General features: G+C 45.8%; 1 protein-coding gene across 3 annotated transcripts in view; it reads left to right on the top strand.

Annotated features, from left to right (window-relative positions):
* The window catches only part of LOC310774390 (myosin phosphatase Rho interacting protein), a 102,151-nt gene that overhangs the window by 49,853 nt on the left and 26,039 nt on the right, over positions 1–26,259 (top strand). For all 3 annotated transcript variants that reach the window (XM_083634455.1, XM_083634454.1, XM_083634456.1), the window contains exons 4-14: positions 1,404–1,555; positions 3,599–3,683; positions 3,815–3,989; positions 5,391–5,835; positions 10,397–10,523; positions 18,568–18,672; positions 21,067–21,123; positions 21,820–21,888; positions 22,073–22,162; positions 22,301–22,410; positions 22,581–23,157. In XM_083634455.1, coding sequence (XP_083490581.1) covers positions 1,404–1,555; positions 3,599–3,683; positions 3,815–3,989; positions 5,391–5,835; positions 10,397–10,523; positions 18,568–18,672; positions 21,067–21,123; positions 21,820–21,888; positions 22,073–22,162; positions 22,301–22,410; positions 22,581–23,157 — 1,992 coding nt within the window. The remainder of the gene's footprint in view (positions 1–1,403; positions 1,556–3,598; positions 3,684–3,814; positions 3,990–5,390; positions 5,836–10,396; positions 10,524–18,567; positions 18,673–21,066; positions 21,124–21,819; positions 21,889–22,072; positions 22,163–22,300; positions 22,411–22,580; positions 23,158–26,259) is intronic.

Here is a 26,259-nt window from a genome sequence, read left to right on the forward strand (position 1 = left end):
CGTGAACCCAGTATCGTGATGCGTATCGTATCGTGAACTGAGTGTATCGTGACACCCCTACTTAGGACACATAACAACAAAACAACACGTGGGGCCACTGAGTAGCTTAACGTAGCATCAACGTTATATTTCCAGACTGACCTGGTCTGGTCTGTAGGTCTGTACCCGTGTCATGTGACTGGTGCAAGCAACAGCCACGAAGTTAGGCATAGCAGTGCCACCTAAAACAGGAAGTTGGGTTGTTGTGCCTTCAGAGTAAAAGCATACATTGTGTCACTTATGAGAAAAAAATATTTTTTGAGCTGTGCAGGGCAACAAATGGTTAGAGAATTATAATAGTATTAAAAAAATCTAATCGAAAATCTAATTTTGAGAGAAAAAATCTGATATATATTTTTTTGCTGATCCGAAAAATCCGTGATCCGTGGCTCAAAATCCGTCACGCGATCCGATCCGTGGGTTTTCTGATCCGTCCCACCCCTAACTGTGATGATGAATAGAACAGCCAGAACATTATCGTAAATTCAGAAAATTAGATAACTTCTTATGCCACATCTCGGTATTATGACGACATCCAAAATCTAAGACGATATCTAGTCTCATATGACAATATCAATCTCATATTACGTTATCTATTAAATATTGATATATTGCCAAGCCAGACCTATTATTATTAGCATCGCATGGTCAGCGTAGCACATTGGGACTCTTCTGAAAAGAAGTAGAAGAAATGTGCTGTTTAATCCCCTAGCCTAGCTAGTGTACAAAACAGAGACATGGCCCTCTGATCTGATCTGCACTGGTCGCACGCTCAAACACATTCACCCACACAGCAGCTTTAGTCCAGCCTCCCATCGCTGTCATCCCCCCTATTCACTCAGTAGGCGCTACAACTGAAAGATTTCCCCAGTTACCATGGTGAGCTTTTGATAGCAGCAGAGCTACCAAGGGACTGATGTGTCCTCAAAGCAAGAAAGGCAGAGGAGAGAAACCCAAGGACTGAAAGAGAGTTATTGTGCCTATGAAGACTATGAAATATGGTACATTACTGAGTCATGTTTCCCAACTCAAAACATCTTTGTTTGAGTTTTGAACTATATGTGTTACCAGTGATATCAGTGTTTAGTTGGGGCGGCCAGCCACCCGTGTCATTTGGAAACAAACCCCTAAGAAAGTGAAAGCTCCTCTATAAAATCACACACACCCAAAAATCAAAATTTTTCATTTATGTTGTATCTGCTATTATTTTGCACACACTGCACATATAATACTACAGTGAATATGTACACTACCAGTCAAAGGTTTGGACATACACAATGGCCATATTTCCACACAGACATCATTAAAGTTCAAAGGGTAAAATACAGGCTAGCAGTTAAATGTGGGTGTTGTTTGTCCCCCAGCCGAGCACGTTGCCCCAGGGCACGGTGAACATGAACCTATGCACAGACGTCATTGATGCCGAACCCAAGACGGGCCAGAAGAATGCCCTGTGCATCATCACCCCGGACCAAGAGTACTTCATCAGAGGAGAGAACAAAGAGATTATCAATGGGTGAGTACCTCATCACAGGAGAGAACAAAGAGATTATCAATGGGTGAGTACCTCATCACAGGAGAGAACAAAGAGATTATCAATGGGTGAGTACTTCATCACAGGAGAGAACAAAGAGATTATCAATGGGTGAATACCTCATCACAGGACAGGAGAGAACAGATTATCAATGGGTGAGTACTTCATCACAGGAGAGAACAAATAAATTATCAATGGGTGAGTACTTCATCACAGGAGAGAACAAATAAATTATCAATGGGTGAGTACTTCATCACCCGGAGAGAACAAATAAATGATCAATGGATGAGTACCTCATCACAGGAGAGAACAAATAAATTATCAATGGGTGAGTACCTCATCACAGGAGAGAACAAATAAATTGTCAATGGGTGCGTACCTCATCACAGGAGAGAACAAATAAATTATCATTGGGTGAGTACTTCATCACAGGAGAGAACAAAGAGATTATCAATAGAGTACCGCAGGGATGCATATTGGCATGAGGTCTGTGGTTAACAAAAGTTTATGAAACAGCGAAGTTTGTGTTCAGCAAGATAATCTTCAAAAATGAACACTTTTGAAAATGTATACATACGTTTTTTTAAACGTTATTTTCAGCAAACACTTTAAAAGTCATAAAAGTGGTCCTCATGTGTGAAGATTATCTTGCTGAACACAAACGTCACTGTTTCATAAACTTTTGTTAATCACAGACCTTATTTACATGCATTTAACCGAAATCCCCATACAAAAATCCCAATGCCTTTTACACCTATGAGCCGGAACTGCTAGCGTCCAGGGGCCCTACCTTCGTACAGGCGACATCCCCTATTTGCGCTTGCGTGCCTGTTTGCATGCCTTAACAATAGCAGTCCGCCTTGCGCAGGTGTCCAGGTGTTATGCCGAGTTTTGCACCCCGCCCGGCAGCAGCCAAACGCATCCCCACCTCACGGGAGCATATTGTAATGATTTATACAGAAATTTAACTGTTTAAAAGTGATATAATTGTCTGGGTAGACGTGACCTCCCTGTTTTTTCTAAGTTAAAACAGCCCCGCAATATGGTGGGGATGCAATTCTTGGCGGGGATGGGGAAACGTCCACGGCACCTGCCGCAGGCGCAAATTAGAGCCATGCCAAATCATCTGCGCCCCCAAAATGCCAGCGCAAACAGGATTTGGGCAGTCTTAAGCACCAGAAATATTCACAGGTATGGCCCTGCAATGCCTGGGCGTTACATCATTCAAACCAATCAGATTCCCGTCTCGCAATCGCTGTGTTTGTGAGAGGCATGCAATATGCTGTAATTCTTTCCATTGTGTAATAGAGTGGACTCACTCGTGCCGAGGACAGAGAGAGATGGAGAGAGCTTGTTGACAGATTGTCTGTGGTGCCAACGACCCTCCGGGTTATTTGATAGGTGAAGGTGACTAGCCTACTGCAAGTAGGCTAATGTCCATTGTCCAACAAGTTTTCTCAATTAATTTCCCTCTTTGTGATATGATAAAAGTTTCTCAGTGAGTTATAGTTGATTGCCTCACTGAATTATCTGCTAATACCCAATTTTAGCAGCAGAATTTCATGTCCTGGCGTGGCATGTCCCTGCGCAATGACTTATCCAAAAGGAATTTTACTCTGCGCTGCACGGAGATTATGGTGCGCTCAAGCGCAGCGGGGTATTTATTGCGTAAGAGGTGCTTTTAAAAGCTCTTAGCGCAAAGTAATTGTGCCCTGCTGACGATGGGAGAATGCCATCTATCCCCACATTTTTGCGCTGAAACACCTGCTTTGGCATGTGGCACGCCTATGTCCAGTACAATTATAACAGGCATGCGCTTGTGCACGCCCCCAATTTGCATTGCACGTGGCATTGAACGAGCGCAAACGCTAAATTACAGCTTTTGCGACGATGGGGCCCCAGGTGTTCCGGACTCAGTCCTGCGGTACTCTATGGGTGAGTTGTCCTTTATGTGTGTAATGATGGGTAGGGCAGGCAGGGTGGCATGGATGAGCCAAAACATGCTTCTTTTCTGCCCACCTTCAGGTGGAGTGAACAACTGGTGGTGTATCCCCGGACCAACAAGCAGAACCAGAAGAAGAAACGCAAGGTGGAGCCCACCACCTCCCAGGTAATCCTCCATACAGCTTACACAACAAGGTGCTTTAACCAAAGCAATCTGATGAAAGGGCATGTTTCCAACCATGCTGATAGTTTCTTCATCATTATTCCATCGTTGGTTGCTTTTTCGCTCGTGTCCAGGAGCCAGGGCCGGCTAAGGTCGCGGTGACGGGCTCCGGCATCCCCGAGGCCGAGAAGGTTCCAGACTCAAGCTCCATCATCTGGCAGGAGGAGCTGAACCAAAGAGAGGCTGAGGGGGCCGCCGTCTGGTCTGCAGCTGACCTGCCACCTCTGGGGTCCCCACTGCCCCCTGCAGGTAGGGAGGAACAACACCACTATCTCCTATTTTATAACTATAATGATCTTTTATGTATGTATATAACTTTTTAAAGGGTTTATTAAGTGCTTCAGCAATCAAATAAAAGCCAACATTATGCACATAAAAGGGATTGAAACAAGTGAAAACAAGAAGACTCCACAAGTTGAGGATAATCTAAATATATGAATAGTGGGTAAAAATTAAATAAACTAGAAGGGCGCTCAGAGTGGAGACCTCCGCCAAGGTCCAGCCTGCTGTGATATGCAAATGTACAGAATCGGATCGAATCTGCTCCAAAATGTAGTGGGTTCTTCCTTGGCCAATGCTACACCCTTCCACAAAGTTGAATGAAAATTGGTCCAGTAGTTTTTCCGTAATCTAGCAAAAGTTGTCCCCCCCCCCAATTTTTATAGAACAATATACGAACAAGACAAACAGGCTCAGACATAGGAAAAGAAAGAAAAGGAAACAAAAAACAACATAAATCAACATTCGACATTGCAATGTGATGCGCATCGGCCGCATAAGGTGCTTATGTGTTTGTAAAAGACAATATGCAAGGGATCCCATGCAAGGGGGTCCAGCTGGGTGAGCCATCCGTCTCCCCCTAACCTCAGTCACTGGTCATTCTTAACCTCGTCAAAGTAGGCCAGAAACGGGTCCCAGATAGCCGAGAACCTTCCAAGCGAGTTAGGTCTCAGGGACCTGAGTCTCTCCATCTGTACAACAGAGGTCATGTCCATCAGCCACACCTGAAAAGAAGGTGAAGAGGAAGACTTCCATTCCTTCACAATGAGTCTTTTGGCGACAGTTGTCCCCAGTGTCAGAGATTGTTGCACAGCTGTAGGGAAGTTCAGAGAGGACTCCGAGCAGCTGAAGATGGCGAGTTCTGCCTCCGGCTGTAGGGTTATTTTGTAGGCCTTAGAGTACCAGTCAAATATTTTGGCCCAGAATCCCGTTAGTGAAGAGCAGAACCAGAAGGTGTGAGATAGTGTGTCCTCTGACACCTGACATCTGTTGCACAGTGGCAAGACAGAAGGGAAGATCCTGTGTAGTTTATGCTTGGAGTAGTGAAGACGGTGAGTGAGCCCCGAGTGAGTGATTGGATCAGCTGGTGTCTGCTATTAACTGAGCAGAGTTGTACCACAGACAGACTCCTTTCCCATATAATGTCAGATACATCAATACCAAGTTCCCCCTGTCATGCTTCTCTAATCCGCTCAGTAGAGGCCGTGTTGCAGTTGTCAAACATCTAGCAAAAGGTTTTTAGGAAGATGCAGGAGTTTGATTATGTGGTATTGTCATCTTTTTATCAGTATATGCATGTATTGTAAGTCCAGCAGCGTTTCATTTTCTCATCGTGTTCCCGGGGGTCTTCTCTCTGTGTTTCCGGAACAGGTGACTGTGCCTCTGTGGGCCATGGCTCTGACGCCGGCTCCCTGAACGGTGACGATGTGGACCGGGGGGTTCTACCGCTACACGGCTCAGTGCCCCAGCCACCCGGCAACCTGCTCTCGCCGACGGGCTCCTGCTCCAGCCTGGGGGGCGTACCGCGCTGCCTCTCCCCGGCGCCCAGCGACCCCTTCCCCTGCGGCAGCTCCCTGCTCTCCAACGGCTCGCACATCAGCGGCTCGGTCAGCTCGCTGGACTCGGATGCCAGCGGCAGCACAGTGACCAGCACCGACAGTCACCCGACCACGCACCGGGCCGCCTACCCCCACGGCCACCACGACACGACACGCTCCCGCCGCCAGGAGGCAGAGGCCAGGAAGGCGGAGAAGAGGAGCCGCCTGAGGAGCCCCGACAGGCAGGAAAGGGAGCCTGTCCTCAGCCCCGAGAGGAGGTCAGTGCCTGCTGGGTCTGTCCCTGCTGTTGTCCGTCATATAACTGTGTCCCTTTCAGTAACTCATCAGGGATTCCGTTAGCCGGCAATTGCCGGCTTTTAGCCGGTATTTGTTTCCGTGAGCCGGTAAATTAAGAGGTCGCCGGCTCAATTGGCTGGTTGGAAATATGCCAAATAAATAAATTCCTGATATAAACTAGCCTAATATTGTGTGATATATAGCCTAAGTGATGTTGCCAATAGGCTACAACTTAAATATAGACTTGTATATATAGCCTATATAATGTATATTTCCACCGGCCGGCCCGGCGCCGCCAAAGGCAAAAAAAGACAAAATACTTGGGGAGTGCGCTAAGGAGGACCTGACGGAGTGCAATGCCCTGTTTTCGTGCAATTTGGCATAGCGCCGCCTACTGGCAACACAAAATGCGGTTTATCTCAAGAACCGTTCGTCCGATCGACTTCAAATTTGGGGAGTGCGCTGATGGGAACTCACCACAGTGCAGTGCTGAATTTCGTGCAATTCGGCACAGCGCCACTTACTGGCAACACAAAAAGTTTTTTATCTTGAGACCCGATATATTGGTCAGAGATTTTCAATATTACTACAGATGCGGCACCGCAGGCTCCGCCAATTGTAAGAAATGGTACTAGCAAGTCTCCTAAATGGTCACTTGGTCACCTCGCCCCTGAAGTTGTGAGATGACTGACCCTGGTGATGCAGGGTTTAGTGCTGACCTAGCAAGCTAACTTGAACTAGATTGTGATTTCCCAAACTCCACACAAACCACACGTATAAATACAAAGCTGCCCCTTGTTAGCTCAATATACTTGTAACTAAGATATTCGACAACATTTTTTTTTTTTAGCTAGGGATGTCAGTTTTCGGTTAATTTTACTTTCAATTAACCGACACGCTTAACCGCTTAATAACTGTTTTTATGCCTCCGCCGGCGATAGCCAGGCCAGCCAGGCTGTCGCTACTGCCCATTCATTTGTATCGGATCGCGTTCGCGTCGCCAGGTCTCCCAAGCATATATCACTGTAGTCTGCACGGGGCGTAAGGGAAGAAAGTTTTCCACTTCCTGGTACTCACGAGCAGCATCGCACAATTTACATCCTACTTTGTCGCCTTTCTGGACGAAATAGTCCCACAAGGGGCTTTTTTAAACCTGCTTCGACATGTTCCTTTCTTGTTTCTCCCGTCTCATTCACTCGTCTGCTCAAAGCAGAGAGGAGCAGGGGGGGGGGCGGGGGTGTGTGGCATACATGCTGCATGGAGCTCTGTGTGTGTGTGTGTGTGTGTGTGTGTGTGTGTGTGTGTGTGTGTGGCTGTGTTTGATCAGACATCAGACAACAAGCATGTGTGAATGAAAATCCACATCAACCATATATTTATTGCCAAATCAAGCTTTGTTAACCCTTGTGTCATGTTTTAATATAGTTGTATTAACATTGCTTTCCACAAAGTAGGAAAAAAATAGACAGATTGGCAACACGGTTGTATGCAAATTAAGATGCAAATTGTCCATTTAACCGACATGCTTAACCGATCAAAGACGTTCTCGGGTGCTTATAGGGTTAACGGTTAACCGTCGACATCCCTATTACCAATGATCGATTCCGGAATTTGTACATGTCATGCCTAAAACTGCAAACACTTCTTTGGCTACAATTGTGGTATTGCCACGGACATAAAGTTATTTGTATTTGCAAGTTGTGATTGTATGATCTAGATAAAAGCAGCTATAGACGTGCTCCCGTGGACGACAATCACTTTTTGGCATAACAATTTGTTACTCAATTTGTTAATCGTCTCTCCACTCCAGTTTTTATTTTATTTTATGTTTTATCAGCAGTCATGCTCAGTGTAAGCATACACTGTATAAACACACAGCCAGTCTCTTGTACTTTCCATTCAGTGATCTGCCTCTCGGCCCCTGGTGCTGTTCTCGGAAAGGTCGTAGGTCATACACACACACACACACACATCAGAGAGGGGGTGGGGGGGGGTCATCTTTTTCCTCCCGCAGCCAGCTTCCTGCCCCATTCAGTCCACTCCATCCATGCCAGGTCCGAAAGGGAAAGGAGAGGGAAAATAGGAAGAGTGCCCAGAGTTGGCCCCATAAACAGATAACTGGTCCATGTGGGCCAGTTTGAGCATTTTGGGGGGAACGGCATCTCTGTTAAATCCACCCTGTCTGTCCTGACATGCCCGACCAGCAGCCAGGGACGCAGTCATGGACCATGCCACTTAAATGCCCCTCAGTCTGTCCTCCTTACTCCTTCTCTGTCCCTCATTGCCTTTTAAGGAGCGCAGCTTTGGCCAAGGAGTCCCCAAATAAGGTCAGCATTTAAGGGAAAGGGGGGAAAAACTAGTAATTTAATATTTCCCACTGCCTCTCACTCTCTTCCTCCCAATAAAGTGAATTCCTCTGCTGTTTAACAAACGGCCTATGTGTGTGGGAGCGTGTCAAAGCTGCAGGGTACCATTTCACTGTATGTGTGGGACCGTGTCAAAGCTGCAGGGTACCATTTCACTATGTGTGGAAGCGTGTCAAAGCTGCAGGGTACCATTTCACTGTATGTGTGGAAGCGTGTCAAAGCTGCAGGGTACCATTTCACTGTATGTGTGGGAGCGTGTCAAAGCTGCAGGGTACCATTTCACTGTCTATGTGTGGGAGCGTGTCAAAGCTGCAGGGTACCATTTCACTGTATGTGTGTGGGAGCGTGTCATAAACAACTGAAAGAGGCTGCGGTGAAAGCCTGGAAAAGCATCACAAGAGAAGAAACCAAAACTTTGGTGATGCCAAAGGGTCGCAGGCTTGATGCACTTATTGTAAGCAAAGGATTTGCCACTAAATATTAAGTATTATTCACTTTAATCTATTTTAAGTATCTGTTCCTATACTTTTGCTCACCTAAAAATTGGGTGTTCTGTTACAAAAGGTGCTATCTTCTAAGTTGTTTATCAGATCTAGATGTAAATACCTGGAAATAAAAGCTGAAATGCTGATCTCTTGTCTCATATTCATCTTTTGATGTCAAACCCAAATGTTGCAAAAATAAAGGAATTGGCCTAGCTGTTCCAATAGTTTCTGTATATCAATACATTTCAAAAGAGAGAAGGCAACCAAGAACAGCATCCTTTAACAAGGTTTATGATAAGGAACTATAATATAGATACTAAGAATATCCTCTCCAAAATATATAAAATGCTAGAAGAAAACGAAGAAGAAGACACAATAAGGACTAAATGGAATGCAGAACTAGGCGGACGTTTAAAAGAAGAAGACTGGCAAAACATAGATAAAACAATACATAAAACAACTAACTAAGTTTTGGAGGGAATATTCATGGAAAATATATGATTCTTTATCACACCAATAATACAGTCCAAGTTTACAGCATCTATTAAACCAGATTGCTGGAGAAACTGCGGTGAAAAGAGTGCAAAACTTTTCTTCTGTCCATCACTGAAAAGTTTTGGCAATTATAACCTGTATTACCAACATTTTCAAAATTAAACAGGCACTTGAACCAAAACATTATTTTAGGAATATCGCCACCTGAATTTACATTAGAAATAGATACCTCTATAGAATACTTAGAATTGCAGCCATGAAGCAGATAACAAGGAATTGGTTAAAACCTACTCCACCCGTCTTTAATAAATGGAAGTCAAATATAAATAATTCTAGAAATGGAAAGAATAACTTACAGAATCCAAAATCTAAAGGTAGAATACTTGAAACGATGGAATAAATGGATTAACTATATGGAACACACCTGAAAAATGAAGTCTGTATCCCGAGGAGTTACTGAAGAGTTCATTGGCGTGTGTGTGTGCGTGCGTGCGTGCGTGCGTGCGTGCACGCATTTTCCTGTGTGTGGAAGCGTGTGTGTGTGAGACACTGTATGTGTGTATGCATGTAAATATTATTTATTTATTTATTCTCCCTTTTTTCCCCTTATTTAAAGTATCTGGGTTTTGTTTTTCAATACAATTATCATGGATGTTGTATATTACGGCCTTTTGTTTTCTCCTCACATAAAACAATATATAAAATATTGTAAGAATGTTATGTATAAGTATAAAGAGTTAATGTAAATCTATGTAAAACAACACTGAAATCTTGCAATAAAGTATTAAAAAAAAAAGGAAAAGGAAAAGGAGGCCAGAGCTGCTTGCATGGAAGTAGACTCAGCACGTGTGCCAGGCAGACGGGCAGTGTCAATTGTATAGCCCAAAACGATAGTCTATTTATGTCCCAAAGCTATACAAAAATAAAAGATGGGGGTGGCCAGGCCCAGGCCCTAGCTAGTGACGTGGAAGTCACTAGCTAGTCTGGGCCAGGCCTCGGGCCAGAATGCAGAGCTCTAATTCCAGTTAGCAGATAACGGAAGTTAGCTGGCACGGCCGGGCGGAAATCTCTAGTCAGCATGCTCTGCCCATAGAGCATGCACAGCAACAAGAGAGATGGAAGGGATTGTTTTTCTTTAACTCTGTGTGTGTGTGTGTGTGTGTGTGTGTGTGTGTGTGTGTGTGTGTTGATTGCAGTCGCTCCGGTGTGATTGAGAAGCTGGAGGCCTTGGAGCTGGAGAACGCAGAGAGGATGGAGGTGGAGGAGGCAGGGAGGAGTGGAGCCAGACAGGGCCGCAGCGAGCAGAGGCGCTTCCACAGAGAGGTAACACTGCTGTGTCTGTATCTGTGTGGTAGGGATGGGCGGGAGTACTCGGGTACTCGAGTACTCGTCCATAATGTCAGTACTCGAGTAACGTTTCCGCTGTTCGGGTACTCGCCCCACTCCCCACCCCTTTAAAAATGGTCTAAATCTACGCATGCATCGTTATGTGGATCTGGCAGCATGAACTGCACGGGTGTCAAGTCAGCCAGAATGTACAAGTATGTCATCCGCTTTGTTGCTTTCAAAATAAAAGGCTTATTGTAACGTAAGTTGTAACCTTATTTGTTTTGAGTAATGCGTTACAGCCATAGTTTCACGCCATATAACATCACAACGAGTATTTTGATACAAGGTTTGCTGCTTCGTTCGTTGAAATACCCTTTTCTCCTCCAACGTGCATCAATAAGCTATTTACTTTTCTTTAAGTAACATTATTTTGAAAGTTTTAACCGGGGGTTTGCCAGCTCATCCCGAAAATGGTGGCTGAAGATATGCTCCCGAAGGAGACAGATGCACGCTTCTTCATAGCGCACGCCCGATAAAACTCATTCAAAACTTTGCAGTAGTTTGCTGACTACACTGTCATTTCCCATAACGTTAGTCACAAGAAATGTGGAGAAAGAATCGCTTTTTGGGAGACAAACGCTTCATGGTGATCACTATTTAGCTGCAGCTGTAACGTTAATCACACTGGTCAGTGGTCAGTTTTCACTTTTTGGCAGAAAACCGGACCTTGTAATCCGTGGATTTACGTTAGTGTAACAGTGATCATAAAGTAAAATGGATGATACTGGACAATGGACATGTATTGGAATTGAGCCTTCGCTTGTTTCCCAACATTGTCTGCTCCGAAGCGCAAATGCCATCCATCCAACCATCGGAGATGCTGTCTGGGGTAGGCTTAGACGTTAGCTTAGCGTCACCTCACCTAATATCACAGTCAGTCAGTCAGTCCCTCTCCTCACATGCTCCAGGTAACGCTTTCTCCATGCAAAAATGCAAACGTTATGTGTGAACAGCAGATTACCCCTGCTCCGTCATTACCATAGTAATCACACAGACACCCCCCGCGCACGCGCGCGAGTACTCGAGTACTCGTTCATAATAGAAGGAGAGTACTCAAGTATTTAAATTGATTAAAATGCCCATCCCTACTCCCTACTGTGTGGTTGCATGTTTCCACAGAGAGGTAACACTGCTGTGTCTGTGTGTGGGTATCTCAAGATTCAAGATTCAAGATTCAAGATTTTTATTGTCACTCCATGGTACAAGTACCACGTGTGAAATTCTTGTGCAGTGGACTCCGTTTACGACATAGTACAAATAGGCAACAGCAATAAGTAATAGGCAATAAGAAATAGGCATCAATAAGCAATAAGACAGCAATAAGGCAATAAGAAATAGGCATCTTATAAGCAATAAGACAAGTCGGTGGCTTATACGACAGTGGCATATTCATTGCACATAGGTGCACATGTCATGTGCATACGTTAGACGTGTTCAGACATTCCAAATTCGACGTTTTATACATACATGTGCAAATAGCATGTACCTTATTAACTCATTCAGTGCCAGCCACTTTTGGAGAACGGATGCTCCCAGTGCCAGAGTTTTCAGAGCGTTTTCAGTGATTTCTCGAGGCCCACAGAATATTGTGTGATATTACTATGTAAACACCGAACACGCACAAGAACGAGCTGGCTCTATTGTATCATCAGCAAAAAAAAGTTTATTGATACCATTTTCCGTTCTTTAGTTATGAGCCGGAGAAGATAGGTCGTTTTCAGCGTTTTCAGGCTTTTCAAATTATTAGCTGAGATAATCCGCCTTTTGTGAAATGCAGCATTTCAAGCACATTCACTGAGTCTGAAGATAATATTTTCTGATGTAGTGACGTAGTTGTTGTGTGATGCCCTGCGTGCACCACCCGGCACCACCCCCCTCCCCCCCTCCCCCCGTAAACTCCTCCCCACACTGCACACAGCCTCACGCAACCATTATATTTTCGGAGTGCTGCATTTGTGTGCTGCTGTCGGCTCTCAGCGCCACAGCAGGGAAGAGCCAACCCGGATTGCTGAATGGTTTGGCGTCAGGGGCTGCTTTCCTGTCTGCTAATCGGTTGGAGAAACTATACAGACAGACAGACAGACAGACAGACAGGGACAGAGGGGCTCAGTTGTGAGCGCGGATTGACTCCTGTTCGGAGCCAATGTCAGCTCCCGCGACAGAGCAAATGGCTCTGGGAGCATGCATCGGGTTGTCTTTGATCCACGGCTTTTAGGCTGTTTCTCGGACCTGTCTCTAATCTGGACTGCACCGAGCAAGCACTGTCGCCACCTAATGAGTCCGTAAAATAGGTTATACACCTCCAATAGCTTCTATAGTTGTACAGGAGCTGCGGAAGGCTTTGATCGACGTCCCACCGTCAAAAAACGCATTGGACGTCGAAGGACGTCCGTGGCATTCTACGTCACTATTTAATTGGACGTCGAAGGACGTCCATGGCATTCAATGAGTTAAACATACACTTAAATTTACAATTAAACGTTAGGCACCTTATTAAACATACACTTAAATTTACAATTAAACGTTAGGCATCCGTAATAGTAGCAGCTGCAGTACGGTACTGCGGTACGACTACTGCACTATTTGTGCATATTTAGGAGTCTCGTGGCCTGCGGGAAGAAACTGTTCCTCAAGCGATTTGTGCGTGTTTTTGGAACCCTGTATCTCCTCCCTGAGGGTAGCCGGGAGAACAGGCTGTTGTGGGGATGGTTTGTGTCTTTGATGATCTTCAGGGACCTCCTGAGGCACCGCTGGTTATACAGTTCGTGCAGTTCTGGCAACTCGTCTCCTGTTACGTGCTATCTGTGTGGTTGCATGTTTCCACAGAGAGGTAACACTGCTGTGTCTGTGTGTGGGTATCTGTGTGGTTGCATGTTCACCCATAGACTGATAAAAATATGGACGTAGCCTCCATGACGTCACCCATTGGTTTGTGGACTCCCGTTTTGAAGCCTCGACTTTGGCATTTTGATGGTCGCCATCTTGTTGTTTTTTGAGCCAGACAGAGCTGCAGCGCCACCTGCTATTGGTCTGTGATCGGCGAGCTGGACAGGCGACCTGTCAATCACCCCCTCAAAATCAGTCTGCTTTATCGTCTATTTTACTTTAATGGGACCATAAGTTTCAAAGTGAACATGATGCTGTATTGAAGAAGACTTGAAACTAGCGATTGAGACCATCAACTCATTAGGAAAGTGTTTACTGGGGTAATAAATAAGTGAGAAGTAAGGTCATTTTCCCATTGACTTGTATACAATCGGACTTATCTTTGCAGCCATAGACTGTAACGGGTGAGTTATATAGAAATTCAGCCCTTACAGTACAGTTGTCATCAACGGTGAAATTAGCTAGAGATCAAATGTGTTTTTGTACCAGGCTATAAACATGTCTATTTCTGCTGTGAAGTTGGGCATTTTAACATTGGGCGTCTCGGGGATTAAAGTTCTCCGTCGCTACAATGGATTTCAGTCAATTGGAGCCAGATATGAAATGTGAAAAATAAAAAAAATAAAGCCCCTGTCTCCTGGAAGGAAGAAGCACATCGAAGATGGATTAGAGACACTAAGCATTTCATTACTGGTTACTGGTTAGCGTTAGCTATGTCAGCTGCTAGTCTCTGGGTTAGCTGATAACAGAGCATCACTAGCTATTGATTCCATCTGTTACCTGACTCCATGATCGTTCTCTAACTCTGAGGAATGTTTGAAATGTAACATTGTGCAAATGTTAAATTAAAAAGATCACCGCATGGCAGTGATCTTTTTAACTTATCATGCCCTAGAAAATAAAGGCTTTTTAACCTTTACACCTGGTCTCAGTGTGAGATCAGTGCCTCAAGCAAGCTGATGTTTTACTTTTGGATATAGCTAAAATAGCCCTGGAACAATTTTCATTCAAAAAGATTTTCTCTTCTTCTTTGATCACTGGGGTCTGGTGGGATTTACTCGCTAATTGGAGCCAGCCTCAAGTGGCCATTTGAGGAACTGCAGTTTTTCAGTACTTCCACGGTGGCTTCATTTTTCAGAACCGGAGGTTGGGGCTTGGTTTGTGCCAACAGTGCCAACATAGTGTAGTGCTTTACAATGGATGCAGTAAGACGAAGAAGAAGTCAACAGCGTTTTGAAACGATGTCACATGGCAGAACAGACGCCAGCTCGCCTTTTGACCTGCCAGCATGTGCTGTGTTTTTCCTCTCCTTCCCAGGCAGCACCTCCCCCCACGCCCCTATCTTTTCCCTTCACCCTCACCCACACCCCTCCACCTCTCCCTCCCTCTGTCCTGCCTTTGTTTTGGTTGGAGGTTGGAGGTCGGCGGCGTGCGCTGTAGTCATTTCCAGTTTCCATTCTGTGGTGGGATTCCCCTGGTGATTGTGCTTCCCTTTCCCACCCCGTCCATCTCTGCTTGGGCTGGAGCGGCTCAGAACCCCTCTCTAGCAGAGCAGAGACCCAGGACACCCAGGCAGAAAGTCGCAGTCAGAACCCCTCTATACATAGTGGCGTCCGGGTAGTGTAGCGGTAGATTCCCAGCCTACCAACACGAGAGGCGCAGGTTCGCGCCCCCGTGTTGCCTCCGGCTTGGTCGGGTGTCCATACAGGCACGATTGGCTTTGTCTATGGGTGGGAAGCCGGATTAGGGGCATGTGTCCTGGTTCCTGCGCTAGTGCCTCCTCTGGTTGTTCAGGGTGCCTGTTTGGGGCGGAAGGGAACTGGTGGGAATAGCATGATCCTCCCACCTGCTCCGTCCTGCCGGTGAAGCTCCCTGCTGTCAGGTGAAAAGCGGCTGGCAAATGCACATGTGTCGGAGGAAGCATGATGCTAGTCTACAGCTCTCCCCAGATTGGCAGAGGGTGGAGCAGCGACCGGGGCAGCAGAAAATTGGCCAAGTACAATTGGGGAGAAAATGGAGAGGGGTACGAAAATCGGAGAGCAGAGACCCAGGACACCCAGGCGGAAAGTCACAGTCAGAACCCCTCTATACAAGAGCAGAGACCCAGGACACCAAGGCAGAAAGTCGGAGTCAAAACCCCTGTATAGGACAGCAGAGATCCAGGACACCCAGGCGGAAAGTCGCAGTCAGAACTAGAGGTCTTCACTGGTCCAAAATCACGGACCCGGACCCTAATGGACCCGGGACATTTGTGCCCGGACCCGGAGTGGACCCGTCTATTATTAGACATCTGAGACCCAGCCACGTGCAGATCCGAGAAATACCGAGGCAGAGACTAGTGGTGCCGACTTCAAAGTTGCTTGTTAACTGCTACAAGTTGTAGGCTATATCAAATGAAACTTTGGGCATCTTTATTAACTAACGTTATAGCATATTCTCCCCTGGTTGACGCTGTGGAGCTGCTGCCCCGGACACTTCCTGACCGTGACGTAATGCATATTATCCATTCATCCCTGCCAAGAAATGTGTAATAAAAAAATAAATCCACGTTTTCTGTTATTCTTCTTGCTGACTGAAAAGCCACATGGCTAACGTTAAATGCGAAGGGACACGCCGCCAACATCTTCACTATGCATGCATTAGAAAGTGCGTTTCACAGTGAAACATGGGGGCTGCTACTGTTAACGCTAGTTAGATAGTAGCCTACTACAGTGGCATTCTCTATGCTACCGCCGTTCATTCGCCCAAAAACACACACAACAGCGCTAGAAACAATCACATACATGTTGTGACTTGTGTACTCACCATGCGCTCATCAAATAATAATCCAAAGTACGGGAAACTGTCATTTTCAAAGTAAATCCATAGCGAGAGGAGCCAGCAAGAGCGTTACCTCTCTGCAACGAAAATCACTTCCTTGTTTGCCTGAGACGCATGTGTACCCATGGCATGCGCTCACACATGCGCCTAATGTAAACGAGGAAGTAATGTAATTTTCGTTACAGATGGGAACGCTCTTTTCTACTTATTTTCTCTATGGATTTACTTGCAGTTTGTGACAACAAGCCTCACGTGCGCTGTTTTGATGCGTTTCTTTCGTGATCAGCGCTGATCACGGGTCTTCTCGGATCCACTCTTATTACACATAAGGATAAATAGACCCGGACCCGTGGGGACCTTAATTGACCATAAGAAATATGGACCCGGCCCCGTACGGGTCTCGGGTCGGGTCCCGGGTCCTAGGGTCCGAGGAGACCCGTGAAGACCTCTAGTCAGAACCCCTCTATAGGAAAGCAGAAACCCAGGACCCCCAGTCGGAAAGTCGCAGTCAGAACCTCTCTATAAGAGCGCAGAGACCCAGGACACCCAGACTTTCCAAATGAGTTGATAGCCTCAATCGCTAGTTTCAAGTCTTCTTCAATACAGTGTGATGTTCTTTTCGTAAATTACTAGTGCAGTGTGGGCACTGCACTAGTAATTCCCCAGTTCGAAGTTGATTAGACGGACAGTGGAGATACAGTACCACATGAAAGCCGTAATGTAATTGGTTGAATTGCACGAAATTCAACACTGCAATTTCTCGGGTTCCCAGCAGCACACCTGCCAGGTTTGAAGTTGATTGGACGGTTCTCGAGATAAACCGCTCTTTGTTTTGCCAGTAGGTGGCGCTATGACTATGCATGTGTCCAAATTGCATGAAATGCGGCACCGCACTCTGTGCGGGTTCAAGCAGCGCACTCCCCAAGTTTGAAGTCAATTGGATGAAGGGTTCTCCAGATAAGCTGCTTTTTGTTGTGTCAGCGATGCTATATCGAATTGCACGAAATTCGGCACTACGGACGAATGTTTTTAGAGATAAACTGCTTTTTGTGCTACCAGTAGCATTGCGCTATGTCAAAATGCACGAAAGTTGGCACTGCACTACATTGAGTTCCCAGCTGCACACTCCCCAAATTTAAAGTCGATCGGAAGAACGGTTCTCGAGATAAACTGCTTTTTGTTTTGCTAATAGGTGGCGCTATAACTATGCATGTGTCCGAGTTGAATGAAATTCGGTACTGCACTCCGTTGGGTTCACAGCCGCCAGCAAGACGCTTTTTCATACACTTATTATTGCATTGTATATAGTAGTTAATGTAAATGTTTAATTATCCTTTCGCCGAGAGGAGATCATGTTTTTGGCCGTGTGCGTCTGTGTTCACCTCCAACGCGATATCTGATGGAATTTCATCTAATTTGCCTCAAACGCCCACTTGGACTCAAGGATGAACTGATTACATTTTGGTGGTCAAAGGTCATGGTGACTGTGACCTCACGAACGCCATATCTCAATAACACCTTGTCCAAATTTCTTCACATTTGGCTCAAACGTCAAAGTCTCCCAACAACTTCACAAGTCAACGGCGAGTGGCTTCAGTTTTCCCCCTGCCCAGGGCCGTTTCTGGCCCTTTTGGGGCCCTATGCGACATCTTACAGTGGGGCCCCCAAACCACTGTCATCATAATATCCCTGAATGAACATGAATGACGAGGCATAGTTCATCATCAATAAACCTTCTAATTAATCAATTACGCACAATATTAACAATAACTATGAATGAATGAATATTTCATTTTCGTGTCAGGACAATTGACCATCCCAAATACGATTATCAGACACATCAACTTTCAATAATTAACAAAACATTCCGGTGTGTTACCCAACCAGCAACACATAATACAGCCACATATAAACAGCTGAGCATACATGTATATACACATGTATCTATGGATCAGCGTGGGGGAAAACGCGGGCCTGGCGGAGATCTGCACTCCACCGAGTGCGCTTTTATAGTTATTGTTTGTTTTAGCCTGAGCATACATTTTTCTTTTGTGTGTGAGTATATTGAGAGTTAAGCGAACCCGAGCCAGTATGTGCACATACTGTCATACTGATTCTGTCATATGTTTGACCGTTACAGCAAAAAAAAAGAAAAAACATGGCAGTCATCCACTGTTCATTGACTCTCACACTTCGTTTGACCATTAGAGTGACTGAGTTATTTTCCCATCCAAGGGTATAAAAAACAATGTGGTCTGCTTGTCTGTTCCAGGAGCAGAGGCATGACCTCGGCCAGGGTCTGGACTTCCCCTCCACCCTGCCCCCGCTGAGGAGAGCAAAGTCCCTGGACCGACGGACCACAGAGTCAGTCATGACGGTGAGCCTCTACTCTTGCTTTTGTGGACTAACCAGGGATCAGGGTTCATCTTGACATCATCTTTTGTGACTTAAAAGATGCTGTAAGATGTGAAACGAAGCCATGTTGTTTTAGAGCCCAGTGTTAACGCACAAAGCAAGGCTGTAGTGGTGGGTGCTGTGTTTGTGGAGAAAATGTGTTCACACGGTGACCGAGGCGTGTGTGTGTCTCTGTAACCAGTAGGCTATGTTGTCCCTCTTGTTAATGAATGGCAGGACTCTGTGTGCTAGCTAGGTGAGTTACACCTGCAACACAACATCATAGTAAGTCATGGAGAGAAAACCCCAAGAATCAGCAACCGTTCTTTACTCAAGGTGTGTGTGTGTGTGTGTGTGTGTGTGTGTGTGTGTGTGTGTGTGTGTGTGTGTGTGTGTTTCAGACAATACTTCTGCTGTTCTGCTAAGCTGTAGGCTCCAAGGTGGGCATCAGTGCCAGGTCTTTAGCTGTGCTGAGAGAGGTCACTGGGTTGTTGTCAGGGCTGTGGGCCTAGATTTAGGTAACAGTTGGGTTAGGGTTAAATTGGGTGGGTAACAGAGTTGGGAGAACCAAAGATTGAGAAAGGCAAATAGAATAAACACATAGAAAGCAACACATTAACCAATTTTCCCAACGATAACCCATTTTTCTAGGGCCACTATACTATGCTATCAAAATGTATTTGAGAATTATATATTGAGATATATATTGTACACATAGGGGCTTTTAACTAGGGATGCACCGATATGAAAATCTTGGGAGACACTTTCCCCATACGGATCAATAAAGTATCACATGGTAGAGCTGTTGACCATCCAAGTTGAAAATGCATGAGAAGACTCAATATCTTGGTCTGATGGTTCCATTGTAGTTGAAAGTGTCTTTCTCTCCAAGACTAAAATTGTTTCTCTGGCCTTGGTGTGGTGTGTGAGTGGGTGAATGTTGTAGGGCAGTCCTCCATGCTGCAGGGGGCAGTGCAGCCCCCTCTTCTCCCTCTCCTGTCCAGGTTGTCCTCCTGCTACCTCCGTTTTCAGATTTTTGCCCCTGCGTGTTTTCATTGCACCCATATTGTGCATTGTATGTTATTATTACGCTTTTGTATGCCTGTTGGAGAAGACCGGTGTGGGTGTGTCACAATTTACCACTGCTTCATAAGGGCAATGTTCACGTGTGTGTGTGTGTGTGTGTGTGTTTCTCCCACTGTGTGGAATCACAGCAGGGTACAGCAATACTGAGCACTGGAATCTGCATACTCTAGAGCAGTGGTCCCCAACCTCCGGGCTGCGGACCGGTACCGGGCCGCGAGCCGGTCAAAAAAAATAAAAATTATAAAAATAAACATAGGCTATAATATTATAGGCTGTGTGTGGTAGTTGAAACATAGTTTCAAGTTGACGTTTATTTATGTTTGTAGTTAAAACATAAATACTGTATAGGCTACATACAGTAGTACAACACAAAAGGCTGTTATCTACCCTTTGTCGCCACGTGGTGAGTAAATATATACGTAACTAAAACCATTAAAATTGACAACCGGTCCGCAACTTTTTTTTCCATGTATCTACCGGTCCTTGGCACAGAAAAGGTTGGGAAACCCTGCTCTAGAGTAGCACAGAGCAGCAGCTAAACTGGCACAAGTTGCCCCTGGCCAGTGGCCCACATTGGAATGGTCTGATATCCTTTGCTTGATTTGTCTGATCTATCGGTAGGGTCCACTTCTACTCTCGGCTGACTGACTGAGCATGTGTCTGTCCTGCTCTTAACCTGACCAATGACAACATGTGTCTGTCCTGATCTTAACCTAACCAATGACAACATGTGTCTGTCCTGCTCTTAACCTGACCAATGACAACATGTGTCTGTCCTGCTCTTAACCTGACCAATGACAACATGTGTCTGTCCTGCTCTTAACCTGACCAATGACAACATGTGTCTGTCCTGCTCTTAACCTGACCAATGACAACATGTGGCTGTCCTGCTCTTAACCTGACCAATGACAACATGTGTCTGTCCTGATCTTAACCTCTGTCCTGATCTTAACCTGAACAATGACAAGACAACAATTAAGAAAAAGAGGAAGACATTGTTTTGTTTGCTATGTTTTGGGCGAACATGGTCTGCTTTGATCTTTGTCACCTTGTGAAAAGCTCAGGTAAGTGGTGCTGATCTGCTACTGCTGCTACAATGTGAATGAGTCATATGAAATGGGTTGAGACAGTATTTACATTTTGAGTACCTGTGAGGTCATCTTGCATGATGAAACATTGTGGACACACCAAGATGTTTATTTATATACTGTATATATATATATATATATATATATATATATATATATATTCAGAGATGGTTTCTCACTGTACTTTATTTCCCTCTCTCTAGCCGGATTTGCTGAACTTCAAGAAAGGTTGGATGGTGAAGCTGGATGAGCAAGGCCAGGTACTGTATGAGCAGGAAGGAAGGTCCAAACTGCCCGCCAAATGTCTTAAAATGACATTTCTGTTTGCTGATGTTTGAGTACAAATCTGAAGCTAAGGAAGGTATTGGATTACTAACCCTCCAGACTGAGACAGAGTGGCAAATAAACGGCAAATGTTTTAATTTACATTAAAAAAAACAGTTTCATGTCATTGGTAGCTTCATGATTGGGAGGGATGGAGTCATCAAAGACGGGAGTCGGTGGCTAGTTCAAACAGCATCTGAGCTGTCCACCTAACGCACTTTTGAATGTCTGTAGCATTCTATGGCATTTAAAGAGACCTGGCCAGACTTTGATGTAGAAGCTTCAATAGAAAATTGTTAAAAGACCAGGGTGGGGCCTGACGTTTGACATGGATCCTTCATTTCATATATGGGGAAGGGAGAGTGTTAGCAGTTGCACACTATCGCATCCTAGAGTAGGTTTCACAGACTTGGAGGGAATATCCGATCATATCTGGGACTAATTTTTCATTTCCCAATAACGCATGGGCTTTCCAGCGCTCCACATGATGCTTCTATGCTATTTTTAGATGCGTGCGATAGATTGCTATGACAGAACTCTATTTTTAGATGCGTGCGATAGATTGCTATGACAGAACTCTGCCTTTGAACTTTGTATAACCCAACTTACTCTTTCTCCTCTCCACTTGGCAGTGGAAAAAATATTGGTTTGTGCTGACGGATCACAGCCTGCGATACTACAAGGACTCCATCGCTGAGGAGGTGACCTGTCATTCACTTTATGGCAACTTCACTTTCACTTTATGTTTTTGCATATTTTCTTTTTTTTAGCTTTTTGTGTGTGTTACATTTCACACGTCATATTTGTTTTGTACTACTGTACCTGACCTGGATGGTGAAATTGACCTGTCTACTTGCTACATTGTTTTGTACTACTGTACCACAGGCTTCTGACCTGGATGGTGAAATTGACCTGTCTAGTTGCTACAATGTAACTGAATACCAGGCTCAACGCAACTATGGTTTCCAAATACACGTAAGAGGCATTATCATCTAAAGTACAGATTTTCTTGCTGAATGACTTCTTTGGGCTCTGATTTTAGCATATGAAAAAGTGCATGTCTTCCCCATTTAGCCTTGACCATTATATCTCATGGTGCTTCTAAATCTACAGACCCAGGAGGGAGTACACACACTGTCGGCCATGACGGCAGGTATACGTAGGAACTGGATCCAGGCAGTCATGAAGAACGTCAGACCCTCCACTGCTCCCGATGTCGCGAGGTCAGCACAATAATATCTATACTATTTAATCTTAAATCCAGATTTCTGTTCAAACATGTTTGAGGATTCAGTCATCACAAGAGCATCATGTGGGATTCAGACCATGGGTATTACTTTAGAATAGCGTCATCCTAACAGTTTCTTATTCTTCTTTTCTTTCTGCTTTTCAGCTCGACTGAGGATCACGGCTCCTTCTCTCCTCTGGAGGGTCTGGTTAGGCCAGATGTGACACAGGACTCTCCTTCTTCCGAGGCCCCATCCGTGGAGAGAGATTCCGCTCCCGGCCTCAAAAAGAGCCGGGCACGCGAACGTAGAAGGGAAGGTCGGTCTAAGACCTTTGACTGGGCTGAGTTCAGGCCCATCGCCCAGGTTCTGGCTCAGCAACGGGCCCAGGAGGCAGAGGGCATGCAGGCAGACCCGGGACACCTGGAGCGAAGTAGGAGACGGGAGGAGAGGCGGAGGAGATATGAGTCTGTGGCCAGCTCATCGGCGGAGCCTCCGACTGCCGTCCAGGCAGGGAGGATGGACTATGATAGTGGAGAGGGAGATGGACACACGGGGCCTGATGATTCAGGAGCTACCGTATCTTTGGAGAGGCAGCAAAGAGTGGAGGAGGTGATTGAGCAGCACTGGCAACAGGTGGAGCAGACACCCATACGGGACGAGAGGAGGGTGCCCCTGCCTTCACCAATGCACCCCAGGGAGACTGCAGAGCTGGAGAAACTATTGGAGAGTTACAAGAAAGGGGTAAGTTTGCCCAGCATTAGAGGTCTACGCCCCGACCCGAATCTGACGGGACCCGACGTCGGGTATTGGCCGGATCGGGCTTGGTTTTTAAATAAATAATCCGGGCTCGTGTAGGCTGGGGCTTGGTTTTTAAATAAATAATCCGGGCTCGTGTAGGCTGGGGCTTGGTTTTTAAATAAAGAATCCGGGCTCGTGTAGGCTGGGGCTTGGTTTTGTGCTCCTCATTGAAGCTCTGTCATACACAGCCTGGGAAGACACACACCTCCTCCCTCCTCGCTTTCTCCTCGGAGGGAGGCAGGCATCTACACGCGTCTACATCTATGAGAGCCTTGATGAACCATTAAGAACCAACTTTTTCTTGTTTAATTTCGTGAAAAAGAGCCCCGTTGTCGTAAGGGTTGCAGCCTATATCTGTTTCTAAACACGCAGTGAACTCCTGATCAGAACCAGACCTTACTCGAATGGGCTGCATGTTTAGCACCATGTCTCTGTTGTGAGCGCTCTCCCATGAGAGCGGATCATATCCACCCCAGCACCTAGTGCAACATGCACATGGCTGGCAGAGCGGCTCTAGTTTAGCAGGTGGCAGCTCAGCTCCGGTGCCGTGGTGGGCAGGCGGGTGATTAAATGGTACATACAAACCATTAATGTCCCCGTGCTATTTAATAATTTCATGAACGGACGTAGTTACGTGGCTGGATTATTTGGAAGAGAGCCAAACTGGTGAATAACAAGTAGCCTAAAAGTCGAGTCGTTTCATTTCCTCCATCTGCCAGTTTGAAAATTTAACAAGGAGTTGATACTGCGGATTAGGCTATTGGGTGATGAGTGCCCGTTATTGACGTTCACGTATATTAATTAATCGAACAAAGTTTCACGCTGGAGCACATGTAACGCACACAGTGAAACTCACACTGGAACACATGTAACGCACACAGTGAAATTCACACTGGAACACATGTAACGCACACAGTGAAACTCATGCTGGAACACATGTGACGCACACAGTGAAACTCACACTGGAACACATGTAACGCACACAGTGAAACTCACGCTGGAACACATGTAACGCACACAGTGAAACTCACGCTGGAGCACATGTAACGCACACAGTGAAACTCACGCTGGAACACATGTAACGCACACAGTGAAACTCACGCTGGAGCACATGTAACGCACACAGTGAAACTCACGCTGGAACACATGTAACGCACACAGTGAAACTCACACTGGAACACATGTAACGCACACAGTGAAATTCACACTGGAACACATGTAACGCACACAGTGAAACTCATGCTGGAACACATGTGACGCACACAGTGAAACTCACACTGGAACACATGTAACGCACACAGTGAAACTCACGCTGGAGCACATGTAACGCACACAGTGAAACTCACGCTGGAACACATGTAACGCACACAGTGAAACTCACGCTGGAGCACATGTAACGCACACAGTGAAACTCACGCTGGAACACATGTAACGCACACAGTGAAACTCACACTGGAACACATGTAACGCACACAGTGAAACAGTCTTTTCTGCATTGCCGAGTACGTGTGAAGAAATATTGCAGAAGCAATAACAACCCCCCCGCACCGCCGCCCCCTCTGCTCAGCCGTGCGCCACCCTTCGGCCAAACCACGCAGAGCTTTTCCTCATGTTTAGAAACAGATTAACTGTTTTTTTGAGTCATGTCTAGAAGGGTCAAACCGGCAAATAGAACGGGCCCCGGTCAGTATTGTATGTGATAATCTCGTGCGAGAACTCACTCGAGTCAGTTCGCAAAGACTACAGCCGACGGGCAGGTCGGCAGGTACGTTTTGTGCCTGCATGAGACCTGATTCATGAAACGTAGAGTTTGCCTCCACTCAGCACTTAAACGGTTTTGTATTATAGCTGCTTCTAATCCAGAATATGTCTGATAAAAAGTTGCAAATGGCACTGGCGTATGTCATCCCTTGTTTGGTCTTTTGCTTGTAAAGGAAGAGGCAGAGGTGAAAAATCAGGAGAAACTGCACTAAGATGGGTGATATCATGCAGCGAGAGGCTCAAGGGACTTTCCCAAAGGGCCAAGGAGGCACTTCATGAAAATATCCCTATATGGGAATTATCAGATGAGATCAAGTTGAAAAATGAGCAGAGCGTTTTGTGCGCGCGCTCTCTTCTTCTCCTGCTGCTTCGCTACCCCTGCCCAGCCAATCAGTGATTTCTCTACCCCTGACCAGCCAATCAGTGATTTCTCTGCCCCTGACCAGCCAATCAGTGATTTATCTACCCCTGACCAGCCAATCAGTGATTTCTCTACCCCTGACCAGCCAATCAGTGATTTCTCTGCCCCTGACCAGCCAATCAGTGATTTCTCTACTCCTGACCAGCCAATCAGTGATTTCTCTGCCCCTGACCAGCCAATCAGTGATTTCTATACTCCTGACCAGCCAATCAGTGATTTCTCTGCCCCTGACCACCAGCCAATCAGTGATTTCTCTGCCCCTGACCAGCCAATCAGTGATTTCTCTACCCCTGACCAGCCAATCAGTGATTTATCTACCCCTGACCAGCCAATCAGTGATTTCTCTACCCCTGACCACCAGCCAATCAGTGATTTCTCTGCCCCTGACCAGCCAATCAGTGATTTCTCTACCCCTGACCAGCCAATCAGTGATTTCTCTACCCCTGAGCAGCCAATCAGTGATTTATCTGCCCCTGACCAGCCAATCAGTGATTTCTCTACCCCTGACCAGCCAATCAGTGATTTCTCTACCCCTGACCAGCCAATCAGTGATTTATCTGCCCCTGACCAGCCAATCTATGATTTCTCTGCCCCTGACCATCCAATCTGTGATTTCTCTACCCCTGACCAGCCAATCTGTGATTTCTCTACCCCTCACCAGCCAATGTGTGATTTCTCTACCCCTGACCAGCCAATCAGTGATTATCTGCCCCTGACCAGCCAATCTGTGATTTCTCTAACCCTGACCAGCCAATCAGTGATTTCTCTACCCCTGACCAGCCAATCTGTGATTTCTCTAACCCTGACCAGCCAATCAGTGATTTATCTGCCCCTGACCAGCCAATCTGTGATTTCTCTCACCG

Source organism: Poromitra crassiceps (assembly GCF_964638095.1).
Source record: "Poromitra crassiceps genome assembly, chromosome: 4".
NCBI lineage: Eukaryota > Metazoa > Chordata > Actinopteri > Beryciformes > Melamphaidae > Poromitra > Poromitra crassiceps.